This window comes from Taeniopygia guttata, chromosome 2, assembly GCF_048771995.1.
Source record: "Taeniopygia guttata chromosome 2, bTaeGut7.mat, whole genome shotgun sequence".
NCBI lineage: Eukaryota > Metazoa > Chordata > Aves > Passeriformes > Estrildidae > Taeniopygia > Taeniopygia guttata.
In genome coordinates, this window is record NC_133026.1 from 31,030,249 (window position 1) to 31,048,542 (window position 18,294).

The window sequence follows — 18,294 nt, forward strand, 5'->3', positions numbered from 1 at the left end:
GGAATTAGACAAGAGAAGACTTATTGATACAAATAAAAAAAATCAGAATTAGAGATATCTTTCAGAAGAAGGGATGAATTTGTGTGAGGTGCTGCCCAAACATACATGCTCTTATGACAAAATGAAAACATTGCCAAAATGAATTGTCTGAGAATAAGCAGGATGTAAAGGTGAGAAGATATATATGCAGACAACATTTGAAACAATTACAAACATCAATAAGTAATGCTTTCTTGCTATTTCTAAATGTCCCCATCTGCCTCTATTCTTTCCTGATTCTGCACTTAAATATTTCTTGAATTATTTTAATTGTCATTTTAGCAGTGAGTAGAGCAGCAATCTGGTGAGAGAGAGGAGAGGATATGCAGGTAAACACCACACAGACAGCAACCAGGCTGTAACATTCATACCATGTTTCAAGACTGAGGAAAAAATCAGATTAAATTCTACCAGAGATGCAGAACCTTTAGCAGTTCTGGAAAACCACCCACCTCCTGTCCCTGTTCCCCATGACTCCCACTTTCCCCCTCTGCCACACACACACAGAGTTTGCCTGTGGGATTTTTCCACTCATCGGCCACTGCTCAATGCAGGAGCTTAGCTATGGGCAGGAGAAATTATTTGCACTCATCAATCACCCAGTTACAAACTTCTGCTTTTGAATGTAGGAAACCTTTGAGCTTGATCCATACCAGTTATTCTGATCTAGAAAAGAACTTTAATTTCTGTTAAACAGCACCAGTGCTGTTTATGAACCATATCTTAACTTTTCCTTTCAATCTCTAACACCCAATTTCCTCAAAAGTTTCTCAGGAGGAACTTGAATCTTTCAGAAGTCCCAAGAAACATTTCCTGCTCACTATCTACTATATTCTACCTACATTCTACCTGTTCCTTGTAAAACATAACATAGGAAACCTCTGGGAAATAACAAATGAGCTAATGGTTGTCAGGGGCAAATGTGGACATTTTCTCTAAAAACTTCCAAAACTTTCAGGACTATTATACTGTTACAGAATATTTCATCTGGAAATTGGGTAACCCAAGGTCTAAATCCAGGGGACAGAAAAGGGTGAAATTGCTGTGGAAGGAGGATGAGGAAGATGAAAAGCTGCTTGGGATAGCTACAGCAGCAGCAATCCTTGGAACTCTGTTAGGGAAGTGAGAGACATAGAGGAGTAGGTGTGGAAAGCAAGAGGCCTGTAAGTATCTGACAATCCATTCAAAGTGACTGGGTGGAGGGAAGGTGAGAAGAAAGAATAAAAAACTTTTTAATGCAGATGAGGAAAAAGGCAGAATGGGACTTGTAGTCTTCAATGGGAAAAAAAATAAAAGAGGAAAAAAGAATTTGAAGAAGAAGAAAATTAAAACACCTGAGGTGTAATACAGTGACTTGATGGGCACCTATGTTGTCTCTCAGCACTAAGTGGAGATTATATACCTTTTTCAAGTACCAGAGAGAAAGGTAGGAGACAGGCAACAAGAACAGAGGAAATGGGCGGAGGTAAAATAAACACATGGAGTGCCAATGTTCTGTGGACAGTCTGAGCTTGCAATAATAACCAAAAAAAAGTGTGTGACTTACTAAACTTCACAGTGGCTGTTGTTTCTCTGTTGAAATAAAAGTGCTATTCATGCATGTCACAAACTATTCTGTGAAATGTGTGTTTTCAGAGTTCAGTTCACTTGGTGTCTGTGGAACTATACCTAGATCTATCAATATGAAACCTGGTCTTCCCCAATCCTCCATGAACATGGAAGACAACATCGCTTCGAAGATGCTATGACTGTTTTCAGGTGGGCTGCAGTCCTTTGTGAATATAAAACTAATTAAAACAATATGTTCTTCTTTCTCTGTCAGTCACTGAAGGAAAACAGGAAAATGGCACACAGATTACTAACACAGGGTCAGGTCTTCAGCCCTTCAGCCAAAGTCCGACTGAAATAAGGCTAATGAAATAACTCATCTGGCCTACTGTTCTTCTGTCTTTGCCTTTCCTTACAGGCACAAGCCATGGTGCCTGTAAGCCCATGAAGTAATATCTGGAAAATATTAATGACAGCATATAGAAGAATTCCAGGTAAATTTTATACTTTGAAGATAGAGCACAGGGGACCTCACCTCTCTGAAGTCAGAAAGGCTCTTAAAACTGTGTATTTGTCAAAAGAAAACACTTTTGTCTAAAATATCTGTTCCTTCACATAAAAATACATAGTGGAAATACCAAAAAATCTTAGTGAAACAGTGTTCTTTAAAACTCTTCATGTGACAACAATTGAAATGTTCTTCTTTCAAAATACATCTGTTTAACTAAATATACTACTGGGGTTTTTTAGTAATTACTTCCAGAAGAGATTTTTAGACCATTTCAATAAACAACTTCAGCTCTGACCACTTGTTACAATACATATTTTTATGGTTTTGAGTATCCTAGGGGGACTACATAGATAATTTCTTATGCTTCCTTGTGTCTAGAAAAAATCAACCTATTCTTTCTTAAACAGAGGACAGGGACACCTTCATTGAGAACCCCCTCCAGAGCTAATTTAAAGATCAGCTGTCTGCACTACAGATCTCTTTGGAAATGAGTGTATAAAACTTAAAGCATTGGGTTTAACCTAGTAAACCCTAAACAGAGTGATACTTTCTCACCTGTGAAATGACTGTTTCTGTCTCAACTGCTTGCTGACCATTTCTGTTGAGAACCCATCTGCAATTTTTTTTTCTTTTTTTGCAATAGTCTGAAATATCTCAGGTTTATTGTCTTATAACACAGTCTTCTTCAGTGGACTTACCAGAAGCATTGAACACAAGAACATGCTCTGGGATTTCAGGAGAATTACATACTCTAGTTTTAATATAAAAATTTTACAATTCGATTGGTTATATAAACAAGGAAGAAAAGTGTACCAGAACGATATTGCAAGTTTTTTCAGAAAAGCAGAATGGAGAAATTTCTGCCACACAGGCCAGAAAAAAAAATCATTTTATAGCTAAAGTTTTCCAAATAAATTAGGAATAACAACAACCTTTAAATGCAGTATACAAAAGTCACCAGGCTGAGTATATGGAAAATAAGTAGTGGTATTCCACCTGTCTCTGCATGACATTGACCAAACTGTTAACACCGAGAGGGTAAATGCAAAAAGGTATTGATTCAGATGTTCATGCAGGCCTACGGAAGTTGCAAACCTAAGTAAGATTTGTAAATTCACAGAAAATGTCTACCCGAAATCAATGTAAGCCTTCACAAAAAAATTAGATTGTTGGACAATATGGATTACTATTTTATGGTAAAATTGACCATTTTCTCTTTGTCCCATGTACATCAGGAAGTTCAGTAGCATGGGCTGGTAACTAAGGTAGGTATTAATGAAAAAAATAATGAAAAATACTATTTTGGGAAGTAAAGACTTTTCTAGTTTGGAAACTGGCATTGCCAGTTCTTGCAATAAGAACTGAGCCTAGAAACTAAAATCAATGTGCACAGTTTTAATATCCTATAAGGAAATGCATCACATTTTTCATCAGATTTTCTTTTTCAGAATTACAAAATAAAAGCACATTTTGTTAAAAAAAATTGTGGATCACATTAGGCAGCTGGAATCATATATAGAATTTTTCTGTATATAATAAACAGCATAAGTGGATTGTTCATAGTCTGCACTTCTGAGGAAGAGGCCTATGACTTTTTGGCAAGTTTTTTTTTTTGGAAATAGTCATTGGCTTTCAGTTGTTAATTGATGGATTATAATGAATTTTCACAATACACTGACTTTTTTACAAGAAACAGATGCAGTTTTAGATTCAAATATTGCATAAAGAAATGAACCCAAGTGATAGCAAATGCAATTCTGTCTGACAGACAAGCATATGATTCCTTTAGTTAGTTGGAGGAAAGTAGAATTAATTTAACAGTACCAAAATGCTTCTTATGGGGCTTTTAATTGTGTCTAAGATTCCATGATAATATAAGGAACCACAAGATTGGATAAATAACACTTTTTATTTAAAAAAGAACTTTGATATTAGTTGCAAAACACCATCAGTCTTCCCTTTGTAGTCCTGGTTTGGACTCTCCCCCATTAAATGGCACATTAAAGAAGGTTGGAAACATTCTACCAAAAAAAGGAGCATGGTTTTTGTAAGAAAAGTTTTGAGGTTTTTGACCAGTTCTAGTTAACATTCATTGCAGATGCAATATTTTCCTGAAAAAGCTGTTTCCTGAAAAAAGAGACTATGCACCAACAATGCGACAGACAATTGCATTTTGTTTCAATAAAGCAAATGTAAAATACTGGAAAGAAGCCACAGTTATAACACTTCAAGAAATTTGGGATACATGTAATATAATAACACACTTTCCACCACAAAAATTTGTAGAATAACTTACACTGGAAAAAGTCCCCTGAGGCCCAACCATCCCTCTGCTCAGAACAGGTTGTTAGTTCCGTCTGCTTGGGAACATGTTTAGCTAAGTTTCAACTCTCTCCAAGGACAGAGATGCCACAAACACATTGCTTCAAGGTTTCACTGCCCTGTGGATAGGACAACGGATTGAGACTTTAAATCCATTTCCAGTGGTGTTAAATTCCTTGTTACGGGAGTTTAAGAGTTACTTACTCTCATATGTGACCTTGGATGATTCAGTTTCTCTGCAAGCCTAAAATTATTATTCAAAACTCCTGCCTAATTGTATTGTTGCATTATAAACACTGTCTAAATAACAATATATTCAAAGATGCTATCACTGCAAAGTAAATGTTTTTAAGTCCTTGGATTCCACCACAGGAAGAATGAAGCTAAAGAAATATGGCATTTTACATAAACCAGCAGACTATACTTTCAACTCCTACAGCAGCCTCTATACATTGAGGCCTAAACCGTTTGTATCTTCAGTTCTGGACTTTTTTATTGGTGACTTTATTCAGGGTACATAGTTCTCACCCAGCAATGGCATCCTTTTCATTATGTTTTCAGGGTTTAAGTTAATGACCAGAGTGGTTTCATTTTGGTAACCTTATTATCAGATTTTATATGAAAATTATCCATTTTTATTCTTCCACATTAAACTGCAGGTATTGTCTTTCTGCCCAGAATACCAAATTCTTGTATGATGTTCTCAGCAGAAATAAGGCATGGAATGACTGATTCCTACCTGTATGATGAACAGCCTTTGCTTAGAAATTGAGAAGATAATTCATGCTGTTGAGGACATAGCCATTTTCTTTAGGCTGCTTATGATAATTTATATTCTGTCTAATAGTTTCATACACAATATATCTGTATGGGATATCAACTGTATCGTTCTTCCCATTAGCACCATTCAGACCATGCAGGTGAAAAATCCAAAATAGGGAGATCCCGGTTTCTGTCACTTTTGCTTCTGCTGGCAATTTGTTTAAAGATATTTCCTTGAATTTCTTGATGTATCATCTGAATCCTTTTTTTCCAGATACATTTGAATCATCATAAATTTGCAACATCATTATCTATAAACATTACAAGACCCAACAGGAGAAGATTGAGTTTAGTTCACTCGTCACCAGTGTATCTTATTTCAAATAGCACCCAATTAGTTCTCAAGGGACCTGTAGCTATCCACCTACAGTGTTTGAGATTGTGATCTCTGAAATCATAGAGCTTTTAGGTTAAGAATGCCACAATATTTGAAATCCTGCAGATACTACACTTCTTTCAGAATGTCATTGCATATGGCTTTCTCACATCCCATATCCCCATTTGGGCTGTGACCACTCAAGGAATGACAGTCAGATGTCTGAAACGGGGGATTTTTCCACAATGAAGCAAAAAAGATGATACATCATTTAAAAACTCCAGAGTGGGACCACGAGATTGCTTCATTGCCAGCCCTTCCTCAGCACTCTTGAACAAACTCACCGTGCTCAGCTTCTGACCTCTGACATTCAGATGCTAAACCATCCATAGCTTCTCAAGGCTTAGCACGGGATCTGAAAAGGCTTCCGCAGCCCTTCATTCGTAAAGAGGGAAACAGTACATTATTTACACTGGTTGCATTTGCAGGATTTATAAACGTAGCCTGCATAGACAGACTTGGATGCAGCACAGAGATCCCCCTAGGATCCTGCGCGCAGTCATCTGTTGCCGGTATCAGAAAGGAAGGATGCCACACGGCTGGCCACCAGAGACCCGAGGTCGGCACACCTACCCCGTAACGCAGCCGGGCGGAGGCCCGGCCACCGTCGTGTGACAGGGCGAGGTGCCCAGGTGGGTTTTACCTGCCGGGAAAACGCCTCCACCCACAGGCTCCGCGGGGAGCACAGGGACAGGAGCTGCAGGGAGCTCCTCCGTGGAGCGGAGCGGGGCCGGGCGAGGCGGCGGCCGAGGTCGCACCTTGGCGCGGTGGGGCTTTCCTGGCCCGCACGGCGCGGTACTTTCCAACACGGTTAACCTTTGCGTTACACCCACTGCGCCCGGAGGGGTGGAAACTCCGGGCAGAAACGATTCGGGGAGGGCGGTAAAGGAGGAGAGGTGGTTTTAGGTAGCGAAGTTTTAGGTAGCTCCTGCCAGCGGGACGCCCCGGGAAAGCGGCGGCGTTCCTGGGCCGGTGGGCAGCGCCCCGGGTTACGGAGGCGCTGCCGGCGAGGGTCGCACAAGCAAGCGGCGGTGGGGTCACACGCAGCGAGGGCCGACCCAGCCGGCGGTGCGGAGCGGAGCGGAGCGGCCGCCACAGGGCCAAAGCGGCGGGCGAGGTGCGGCGGGGGCCGGCGGCGCAGCGCTCTGCCCGCGGCCTTCGTCCGCCTCCCCGCCCGGGGACAGCGGCCGTGCCGAGCTCGGGCAGCCGCGACCGAAGCCGCCGGCGAACAAAGGCGCGGGCGGCCACAGTGACTTCACCGCCGGGCCCGCCCCCGCACTCCCGCTCGCGGAACCTGCCCCGCTGCCGTCTCCTGGCAACCTGCGGGGACCCGCACTCTCCGCGCTGGGGCCGGGCAGCGCCGCCGGCCGCGGTCCCCTGCCCTCCCCTCCCCGTCCTCAGCAGACCCCGTCCCCCCGGCGCGGAGAGGCGGCCCCGGCGGCGCCTCGGGACGGCGGCGGGCAGCGCCCACCTGCCCCCGGCGGGGGCGGGCAGGGGGCGGCCGTCCCCGCCCCCCCGGCAGCCGCCCTCTTCGCCCGAGGGAGGTGCGGAGCTGCCGCCGACGCCGCTCCCCGCGCGGTGCCAGGAGCCTCCCCGCACCCCCCAGGCAGGGCGGGCGGCGAGGCGCCCCTGGCCGCCGGGCTGGAAGCGAATGGAGGGAACCAAGCTCCGCGCTTAGCCGGGGCCCCTCTGCCGCCGGGGGGGGGGCGGTCCCGGCGGGGCGCGGAGGCGCGGCAGGCGCTGCCCCCGAGATGCGGCGGCCCCCGCCCGCCCCTCCGAGCGCCCTACCTGTGCCGGGCCCGCCGCCGCCCCTCCCTCGGCCCCGCCGCCGCCGCCGCCCCCGCGGGGGCCGGGACTGAGCGCGCCGCGGCGCCGAGACACGGCCCCGAGAAGAGGGCGAGGGAGCGGGAGCGGTGCCGGCCGCGGCGCATGATGTGGGTGCCGCTGCTGGCGTGCCTCACCGCGGGGATCGTCTCCGTGCCCAGGTGCCAGCGCGGCCCCGGAGCCTTCCTCGGGGCGGCCTGGCTGCTGGCGGCCGTGCCGGGACTCTGCCAGCGCTGTAAGTGTCCGAGCTCCTGGGACTGCTGGCCGTGCCCCGGCTGGCTGGGGCTGTGGCCGGGTTTGGTTCTGGCGCGGGGTCGTGCGTGGGCGGGGGGCTTGCCTGGGCCCGGCGGCTGCCCTGGGGCGCAGCGCTGACAGCGGGACCGGCCGGCGCCACCGGCGCTCGTCGGCCGGGCGGGCCGAGCTGGCGGGCGCACGGTACCTGCAGGGAGAGCCGGGCTGGAGCGGTGTCCAAACCTCACACCGCCAGCGCCAGCCCGTGATTTCACTGCCCACGCCGGGGGCGTCCCGTCTTTAGGGAGCCATGGTAGTTCCCGGGGAGCCGGCGGGACTGTCGCACTCCAGGGTGCTGCGGGTCCTGAAGTGCACCCTCCGCAACACTCCGTGGAGCGGCACACGGACCCCAGCCAGGGATGATCGGTTCTTGGGGATGGTAACGCTCTGTTTTACGTCGTTCATGTGGCATGCAGTGGCAGGGTTAAATAGGGATACAGCTACGAGAAGATTGTCTTCTGTTTACCTCGGGATAACGTGCATGTTGACAGTTCCCTGGGGGCTATGGTTCTCGGGTGAAAAAGGCTCAGGTAAATGTGGGTAACTCCTCGCGTTGTAGAATTGCTTCCCAAAGCCCCCAGTATCAGTTTTAATGTGTGCTGGCTGAGGGGAGTTTGTGCAAATGTACCTTAGATAGTGCAGCAGTTGACAGAGCAAGCAGGTTAGTCAATTCATAAAGGATCTTATTTAGCTAGCAGTGATCATAAAAGCAGATCTGGTTGTCAGTCATCTTTCTGTATTTTTTTATGCTTGTGGAATAATTGGCATTTCCCAGCTTAAGCCTGGAGCTGATTTAAAATGTTAACATGTAACCTCTGAAACTGAGATTTACAATGGGAACAATGTATTAGTCTTAAATTCTTTATTGCAAATAAGACAAATTCATGCCTAATTCAGTAGGATTTGCCCAGTGCTATTAAAAACAATGGAATAATTTGTTAGCTTTCATAGGATAATTTATTTTACTTTTTTGGCTTCGTACTTTGAATTCAGAATCAAAGTAATGTCAATAGGAAAAATAAAATATATTATTAAATTTCTTATGAACCATGACATCTTGTATGTGGTATCCCAGATTTTTTTTATACAGTGCAATTGAGTTGAAATGCTAATTGAAACTTTATGAAGAGGATGGTTCTGTGCCTGAATGCAGTGTTGTGCTTGCTTATGAGTGTAGTTCCTGGGTACATACTACTGCAAGTAATGCATCAGAACAGAATGCCACAGGGGGGAGGTTGTGCATGGAGCTTTTGTGCCAAAGGATGCTTGCTGTCTTTGTTGTGCTTCATAGTGAAAATATATATGGGCGATACGTCATGGGTTATGTGTTTATTGTGACAACAGCTCTCACATTGGGCAGACTGTAACTCACATAGACCTTGTTTTTTCCTTTTCATTTGAAACCTCTGCTAATTCATGAAAGCTGAAAAGCACACTGAATTCTTTCCTTCATACATAATCACTTTGCAGGCTACAGCTGCAGTTGAAGCAAGAAGAATGTTTTGCTTTGTTTTTCTGTGAATGAACACGTGAAATTTTTTGTTATTATTAATGTTGTTAGTGATTTTTACATTTAGTTGTGATAGCCAGTGCAGCACCACCTGGATTCTTTGAATGTCTGCAGGCTGCTTTGAGAGACAGTGGGCAGCAGCTCCATGTACAGATATTTGGCAGCATGGCTTTGTTCACACAGCCACTCCTCTTTGCTTCTGCGTTGACAGTGCTGGGCATGGAGAAAAGCATCTTGCTGTTCCTGTGCCATCAGCAAGTCCAATTTATTTATGTGCAGAGTTGGCAGAACCTGCATATCTGTTGCACTGAATCTCCAGTTCTAAAAGAGACTGGAATTAATATGAAATGTACATAGAATTCAAATTTATTTCATTCTTGCTGGAGCATTTATGGCTCTTCTAATTGAAACATTAAGAGCTTGAAACTACCTGAGATATTTATTCTGCAAGCTGCAGTTTGAGATGTGAGTCATTGCTAGGGATAAGTAAAGGTAGAATTTGGCATAGTTTTTGAAGTTACAAGGAGCACAAAAGGAAATCTCACAATGCTGTAAATTTGTAATTCCCAAATTATGGGTTCTGTAAGCTCAGATTAAAAGAGTAGTGTTGCTGCCTTCTACAAAGGGTCCCTTGTTCCATAAGTCTCACCAAAAGGAAATTTGCAGTTCAGTAAGCCAATTATAACAAATACCTGACATAAGAATCAAGCTAGTTCTGTAGGGATTTCTACAGATCCCTGCATTTATGTTTGAACATTAAACCTGACAAACTCCTAAAGATGTAAACCAGTGAACTGAATAAAAGCTGGATTCTACAGCAAGAGCATGTGTATGCATTGCGCTAACCAATTGAGTAAGTGCTCACTTCAGTGAAGACAGTTCTCTTGCCTTGTTCAGAAACCAACTGCTGAAACTCTTATTTTTTACCTGCTGTATAAGCACATGGGTTATATGGGGCTTAAGTTCTGAAGAATGACTGATTGGTCAGGCTTAACAGAGGACATTGATTAAAATCTCTGCAGTGTCCCAAAACCATTTATAATATTAAAATCAGAAAACTAAGGTATTTGGTGCTTTCCAAAATACCCAGGGAGTAATTCCTCTATGAAGCTCAAGTAAACAGAATGTACTTGCGCTGTGCAACAGGGATGGGATGGAATGAAAATCTTTATCTCTGAACAAAAGTTGGAGAACAGTCACACAGCAAACAATTCTGTTAAATAGTTGTGATTGACAGGTCTCTTTAAATACCAACTTTAAAAGTATTTTCAGTCTTCTTGAGAGTGTCGTTTTGAAAGACGACTGGAGAATCATCATGAAGGGGTCAGTTGTTAATTGATTTATGCCAATAGCATGACTTTTGATTCATTAATTTTCTCCCATCAAGGTCTTTGGTGCTTCACCAGTCTTGTCACATCAGATTTCCATGTGATCCCTCTAGTAAGAAAATTTTATAAACCATTACTCATGCTACTTCTCAAAGGAATAAGGAAAACTATTCAAACTACCCATGGAAGATTTTGAAGAGAAGTGATGGGAAACATGCCATGATACACACACAAGCACAAAAAAAAGTCTGAAATAAAAGATGCATCATGATAGCTATAATTGGTGTTTGTCTGTTAATTCTCTTGTGCACCCATGCAGCGCATTTTCTATTGAGACTCAGTGGAAGAAGCTGAGTTGTATGGGATACCCAGCACTGAGCCAGTTCAGCTTTTCCTGAGGCTTAAAACAATCCAAAGAAAAGAGAAAATCCAGTTTTCATTTCCTGAGTCTGCGTGGGTGATCTGCACCCTAGGGCTAATGGATCATCTTTGGGAAAGCCAACCTTTTTGGAACCTTTGGGAACCAGCCTTTGGGGAAAAACAACCTGGATGTTTGAGAGGGCTGTAAATTGCAGTTCTGAGGAGCAGTGAGGGAGAGGTTTATTTATGTACGCATTGCTCAAGGAGCATATTTTGCCAATAACATGCCTACATTTGCTTTGAAAATTGCATACTTCTCTTAATATGTCTCTTCAGGGGGCTTATGTGGTAAGGTATTTTTTTATTCTGTCTTTTTTACAAGTTAAATGAAACTCACAGTTGCATGCGTAGTGTTTACAATGTTTTCATGCTATAGGTGTTTGAGACGAGGCAGGGAAAAGAGAGGAGAGGGGCAGTTTATGAACTAGAAGAGTAATAATATTCTTGATACTCTGGAAGGGTTGCCTCTGTCATTTTGGACACGTTGCTGAGGAAAGTTGTCAAGGTACTCTGAAAATTGCATGCATCAGAAATACCTCTACAGTTTGAAGAGGCAGTTGCTTCTTTTCAGGCCTTTAAACTTTCAAGGACTGGAACTGCAACAACTGAGAAAGCAAAATTGAGACCCCATTAGTCAAGAAGCCTAAATTTAAAAATTTGATTTTCCATACAATCTAAGTTTAATTTACTTCCCCAGACCATCGGAGCGATGTCAGAATGTGAACTTCATGGAAGCTAAAGAAAATCTTCATTAAATGACCCCCATTCCACAAGTGGACATTAAAATGTCAGATTATAACCTCCCTTATACTTTATAAAGCACTTAAATGCTGGTAATATTTTTCAAATCCCTATGAAGATTTTGTGATGACTTGTCCATGTTGTGTCTTGAGTTTGGGACAGTTAGAACTAATTACCATAGGAGAAGAAAAATTGAAGGTATTTTATTTACAAATCATGTAAGTTGACATGGGCTGCTGATATTTATCAAGACTTTTAATAACAGTTAACAGTTGGACCAGAGGATTTAAAGACTCTTTTCCAACCTAAATGATGCTATGATTCAAGGAGGTACTCCTGAGCCTACATATGCCTTTCTTATCCTCAGCTCTGAAAAGTTCCCCCACTTATATGAAGGTGGAATCATTCAGGACAAAAACTTGAAAAACAGAAGCCTCAGACAGATGCATATAAACTCAAGTTTTTCATGTGTATATATATATATATATATATATTTATATATATATATCAATGTAGAGGATTACTGGTGGACTTGCCAGTATTGGGTTAAGTGCTGGTCTACACGATCTTAGCAGTCCTTTCCAACCAAAATTACTCTGATTCTATCCTATGATTCTGTGAATAGATCTGATGTAAGAAACATTAACCTTAATGTGTAAAATAAATCTACCTGTAACTTAAATTACCTACATGATTTTTTTTCAACAATGTATATTTTAAAAACCGAATAGAAAAAGTATACTTTCTTAGATCAGGATAGGTTTATCTAAGGCAGTGATTAGTATTTAATTAGTTCTGTCAGGGTAAGAACAAGTGGAATAGCTTGGTGTTCTGATCTTTAGAGTTTGCTCAGTATTCTTGAAATATATTAATGGCACTAAAGTCATATGTTATAGTTTCAAAACTTATATATGTGAACTATTTAAGGCTTTTATTGTAGCTGGTAAACCTGACATCTTGGTATAAATTTGACTTCTCATTATAAATTTACTGAAAACAGAAAACTGGAGAAGGATATTGTTTTCATTTTGTTAATAAACTTCCTTTGTTTTGAGGGTTTTTTAAAATAAAATTCTTAAGGCCTCGGTGTTTCTCATTCTACTTCCATCCTCCTTTTCAGCGAAATCTTGTTTTCAAAGTTCTTGTATCTCCTCTACTAATTGCTGACTTCTGTCTAACCAGTGGAAAGATGTAAAATTCTTTCTCATCTGCTTAAGCAAACATAATATTTGATGGACAAAGTAGGATATGGTCTGTTATTCTTTTTAAGTACTTGAACTTCATTAATTTTTTTTCCTTTTGGCAGTTTACATAAATGGACTTGGGCTATTTAGTTTAACTTTTGGGAAGGAAGTGGGGCTCTAATGAATTAGTTCACTGTACACTGTAATGGAACCTTTCTCCAAGAAGAAAAGTAAGCTTCTTGCCAGCCATTCAGGATTCCCCCTTGTTATGGTGGCAGAACAAGAATAACCCCTTGAGCAAAATGTAAGTATTTCAGGATGATCAGAATTTACAGCATTAGAAAGCTGCCAAAAAAAGCGACTTCTAGCTGAGGCTAAATTGGCCTAAATTGAAAACTTTGCAAAGCTCATAATTGACTTTTTCCTTTATATGTTTCTCTGCTTCCCATGACTTCATTGTCATATGCCTGTGGTAATTTCTTGGTATTTACCCATGGTGGCAATAATAAAAAGTCTGAAGTATTTATGGTCATTGATAGATACTGAGACAAATATTTTAACTATGATTATTGGAGAAAGAAATTTCTTTAGCTTTAGGCATGTTTAATGATGTTCCTGGATGTTTGGTTTTTATTTTACTTCAGGCCTCTTCTCTGCCCACTGATTTGGGAGTTACGGTGTTAGCAGAAGTAGTTCATTGGGTTCAGATATTGAAGACTTTAGTGGTTTTGGTGTTTTGCAGTTGTAGCAGTGTTATGAATACAGCTGCATGATGTATGGTGACATCACAAAAGTAGTCCAAGTCTGATTAAACCAGTAGTTTCCCTTTCCAAATTAAATTTTGTTCCTTTTTGATGTTCAAGGGCATTAGGCTAAGTGAATTCTGTTTGTTCTATACTTGAGAGTACAATTTATTGCCATCTTATCTCTGCAGGGTGGAAAGGGTTAGTACTGTGCTGAGGACAACTTGCTTCCCTCAGATGGGAGCTTCTTCCTGGAAACAACCAAGTTCCTATCTTTTTGTTCAAACAAGACTACCAGGAAATAAGAAAACTTGTAACAACTTACACAATGGCACAAATGGCACAAAGTAACTAAATTAAACTAATTATGTCAGCAAGCAGGCTCTTCCAATCTGAGCAAAATTGCTGGAGTGCATTTTGCTGTTAAAATGTTGTGGCATTGCTTCAGAACATTAAATAAACCACTACCTGTTTAAAGCTTAGAATTTGCAAGTTTGAAGTCTGTCCCTTAGAGAGCATTTAAGCTCACCTGCAGACCATGCCCATATGTGAATACTTCCTTTTAAGAGCAGAAGGAGAAGCTTGCATTCAAACAGTCTGTGTATACCTGTAGTTTACTTATAGTTAGTATTTGAGTCTGCATGTTTCATAGCCCACTGTCATGTTTTGTGTAGTCTTTGCCCCTAAATTATAAAAATTTATCAGGCTAAACCTGAAATAGAGGTTGGCCAGTGTCTATTCCTCGACAAGTGGGTTATGTTTTGAGGTTTTTAATTACGAACAAGAATCCCAGAAAGCTTTTTATCAATTTGTCTCAGTGACAATAGCCATCTTCGGAGATTGAAAATCCTATTGAAAAGCAAATTACTGAAATAACAAATACCAAAGACTTGGTATTCTAGAAAACAGTAACATTTTTTAATAGCCCTCTTGAATAAATGCTCCTCCCAGTCTTGTGGACTACATAAAAGTCCTTAGGGAGCGGTTGTTATCCTCTCTGATACCAGTCTTATCTTTTATTTCATATTGAGGTTTTCTCATTGCGAGTGTAAAGTATGTATGTTCAACGTTTTGTTTTAACTCTGACCTGTCCTCCTAATCCACACATGCACAGCTTTTGGTTTGTTTCAGGAAAATCTTCTGTAAAAGCACAATTCAGTTTATCATTTTGTTCAGAACTGAGGGACTTGTTCCCCTAGGTTGTCAGCTTTGGGAATTTTGATCTAAATTGCAGAAGAGGTTTGTTCCAAACCACCAAGTATGCAGATAAAAGAGAGTGAAGTAAACTGTTTGCATTGCTATGGACTAAGAATCTATCAGGTTGTCTTTGGTGACATTGTGTGGGAAGAAATAGCCCTGAGCTATTCTTAGCAGTTGCCGAAACTCTGCTGGGTATGTGAATGAAGAGACAGTGCCAGGACGAGGTCATGCTCCTATGGGGCAGAAAGCAACAATTTGGTGATAATTAGATATGTAAATAAAAGGATACATCAGAGAAACAATTGGGGGTTGAAGGCCTGGTTTTAGAAGGTAGAGCTATAGAAGATGGTGGGAGATAAAGCTTGGGCTTGTCTTTTATTCAAGGTTGATCTTCTTAAGCAGGCAGAAAAGAGTAATTTTTGTCTACCTTTATAACCATCATGACGTTCTAATTAGGTAAGACTTTATAGAATACACAAGAACATACCAACCATTCTGGTCTGTTGATGGGCTACCTGCTAGCAGTGCTTACTAATACAAAATAAATTAAATTAGCAGTGATATGTGGCAGTAGCCATTCCAGGCTTTGCTGAAGCAGCATGACTGTACTCAAGCTGTCAACTCCAAGAGAGCTTCTAGCAGCTGTAGATGACTGGAATACAATAATTCCTATGCCCATGTTCCATTCTAGGAAACAGAATTAACACAACTCCACACATCTTGAAGTTTCCTTGAAATCAAGTTTTTTTAAAAAAAGAAACATTTTAAGCTCTCTGGTTCCATATGCTTTGCATGTTTATTGGTGTAAAGCTGTGCAAACAGGACCATCAAACCTGTGCTGTAGAAGCATTAGCTTTTATGACTGTGGGAAATTAGTCTGTTCTAATGATATAATCCTAGTACTTTTTCCTGTATGTTTTTATTTACAAGAGACAGGCTAAGTTAGTTTCTGAAGCCAAGTAGTCTTTGACTCATTGTTTGCAGGCATGAATTGCATCAACAAAATGTAACCATCTCCCAGAAGAGCAGGAAGTTTCATAGAAAGGAGAGGCTACAAGTAAAGTTGGCCAAGAAACAAAAATTGTGTTGTGAAAAATTTCAAGGTTGCATTGCTTGTTTTCATTCTGTAGTGTGGCTTGGGAACAAAGTCAGACTGGAGTAGTCAATGGCTCTGTCTCTCATAGTCAAGGCCATGTCTGAGGCTGTGGTTTGAATGTTGTGTTTTTGAGTCCTAACTGTGATACCAGTAGCTACTATGGGTAGTACCTTTTCAAAAATTCTGTTATATATATCTTTCTGTAACAAAAATCTTCAAAATAGATATGTGTACATTAAAAACTTGGGTTGCTATGCATCTGTCTGAGGCTTATGTTCCCCAAGTCTACATTGTGAATAATGTGCACCCTTCAAGTAAGTGCTGGGACTTTTCAGAGATGAGGATAAGAAACATGTATCTACATGTAGGCTCAGAGAATGTCAGGAGTATCTCCTTGAATCATAGAATCATTTAGGCTGGAAAAGAACCTTAAGATTCTCTATTTCAACCATTAATCCAGCACAAGCCCACCACTAAAACGTGTTCCTGAGCATCACATCTACGTATCTTTTAAATACCTCCAGGGGATGGTGACTCTACCACTTCCCTGGGCAGCCGGTTCCGAGCCCTTTCAGTGCAGATATTTTTCCTGATATCCAATCTAAACCTTCCCTTGCACAATTTGAGGCCATTTCCTTTTGTTTTACTGCTTGTTAGCTGGGAGAAGAGGCCAACCCCCACCATACTGCAGTGTCCTTTTCAGGTAATTGTGGAGCATGATAAGGCTCCCCCCACCCTCCATTTCTCTAGACTAAACCACTCCAGTTCCCTCAGCTGCTCCTCACACCAGTTGTGCCAGATTCTTCCCCAGTTCCATTGCCCTTCTCTGGACATGCTCCAGAACACCAATGTCTCTTCTGTTAGCAGCTGTCCACCCCCTTTTCCCCCCAGCATGTAGTGCCACATGGGGTTGCTCTGACTGAAATGCTGAAACCAGCACTTCCCCTTATTGATCTTTATATAATTGGCTCAAAGCCTAATATGAATCTCCCCTAATTACAGATGTGTCCATACACTTTCTGGGAACTCCATGTCTATATGCCTTTACAGAGCAGACTTACAAAGCATTTTCTATCCTTCAGCATCAGCTATGACTGTAGTTTTCTGCCAGGGCTTTCCCAATGCTGTGCTGACAGAGGTGTCCTCCCCTTTTGTCCGTGCTGTTCAGCTGAACTCCAGTGTCAGCTCTCTCCAGTGGTGTCACTCAGACCTTGCACAATGTGCAAAAAAGGAAGATCTTTGTGGTTTTTCCTTTGTGATTTGCAAAGGCACAAACTCTTGCAGGGCAGACTTCTACATTGCTTTGCATTTTATTGCCTTTTAAAGTCACCTGTGTAGCTGACCCTCATGTTTAAAATTTACTGTCTTCATATGGTAATACAGATTCATTTGGGAACCCCAAAACTCTCGGGGGAGGGGGGAGGTGTATATCGGCAGAGTTAGGAATGGAAAGTCCCTATCAGTTATCAGGACTTGTTCACTAGTGATTCTTTTCTTTCCATTTATTTAGATGTGCAAAGTTGATTCGTTTGGTTTGGAGGGGTTTTTTATCATGTTTGTTTGGAAAGGTGTTTTTACTCACATGCCAGGTTTACAGAAGTGTTTTTGAGAGCTCAGAATTTAATCGTGTTTTGCACCTTTCTTTTACACATCTTTATTTTCTTAGCAAAAGCATGTCTCTACCTTGCAGAGTTTTAGTTTGCTGCTTCTTTGGTTGCTGGCAAAAAACATTTTAAAATCAGTGTGCAGCTTAGTTTCTTGCTGTCTGAATAGTGAAACTAAAGTGCCCTAAAATTAATGACAAAGTGAAACAAATTAACAATCTCATATATAATAGAAGAAACAGGAGAGGAAAGAAAAGTTGTTTGGTATTCTTCTCAAGTAATCTTAGAATTTTCTTATAAAGCATAAATAGTGTACAGTATTCAAGTTGAAATCTCCTTTCCTGGGCACGGTTGAGTACCTCTTAAAGCTTATTTTGAGGTATACCTTGTAATCTTATTGGAAAATCTGGTGATGACATAGTGTGTTTTTAAGGCATGGCACAAAAGGCAGGGAGAATTATTTCTTGTTTCGAAAAAAGAAGAGGGGGAAAAATCCCTAACTCCAGGACTGGGTTTTAGGATTGGCAGTTAAAGCACAGACACTCATTTTTTTTCCAGTAATCTGAGCAAGTAACTGTCCGACATAATAATCATGGAAAAATAATCCCTCCTCTATAGTAATTTTATAGCGCTTCTCATTGTACCTGCATGCTCAGCCAAAGTGAATGGGGAAGCCATGTGTTACGTGGGACAGCCACTGTCTGTCCCCTCCTCAGCGTCATGTTGCTCTGCTCT

At 41.8% G+C, this 18,294-nt stretch overlaps 1 protein-coding gene and 1 long non-coding RNA gene across 21 annotated transcripts in view; one reads left to right on the top strand and one right to left on the bottom strand.

Moving 5' to 3' along the window:
* Positions 1-3,988: 3,988 nt before the first annotated feature.
* Positions 3,989-7,671, bottom strand: LOC121469247 (uncharacterized). Its single transcript, XR_012054543.1, has 2 exons — positions 7,407-7,671; positions 3,989-4,539 (listed from the first exon to the last, which is right to left on the bottom strand). It is a non-coding gene; the product is annotated as an uncharacterized lncRNA (long non-coding RNA).
* ITGB8 (integrin subunit beta 8) overlaps positions 6,201-18,294 on the top strand; it is a 90,304-nt gene continuing 78,210 nt past the window's right edge. For 6 of the 20 annotated variants that reach the window (XR_005979471.2, XR_005979470.2, XM_072925586.1 and 3 more), the window contains exon 1: positions 7,172-7,677. Coding sequence is in view for 11 of the 20 variants with exons in the window: in XM_072925586.1 (XP_072781687.1) it covers positions 7,548-7,677 (130 nt within the window). In the remaining 9 variants the exon portion in view is untranslated. The other 14 variants (XR_012054541.1, XR_003958544.4, XR_004366937.3 and 11 more) reach the window with 8 other exon arrangements.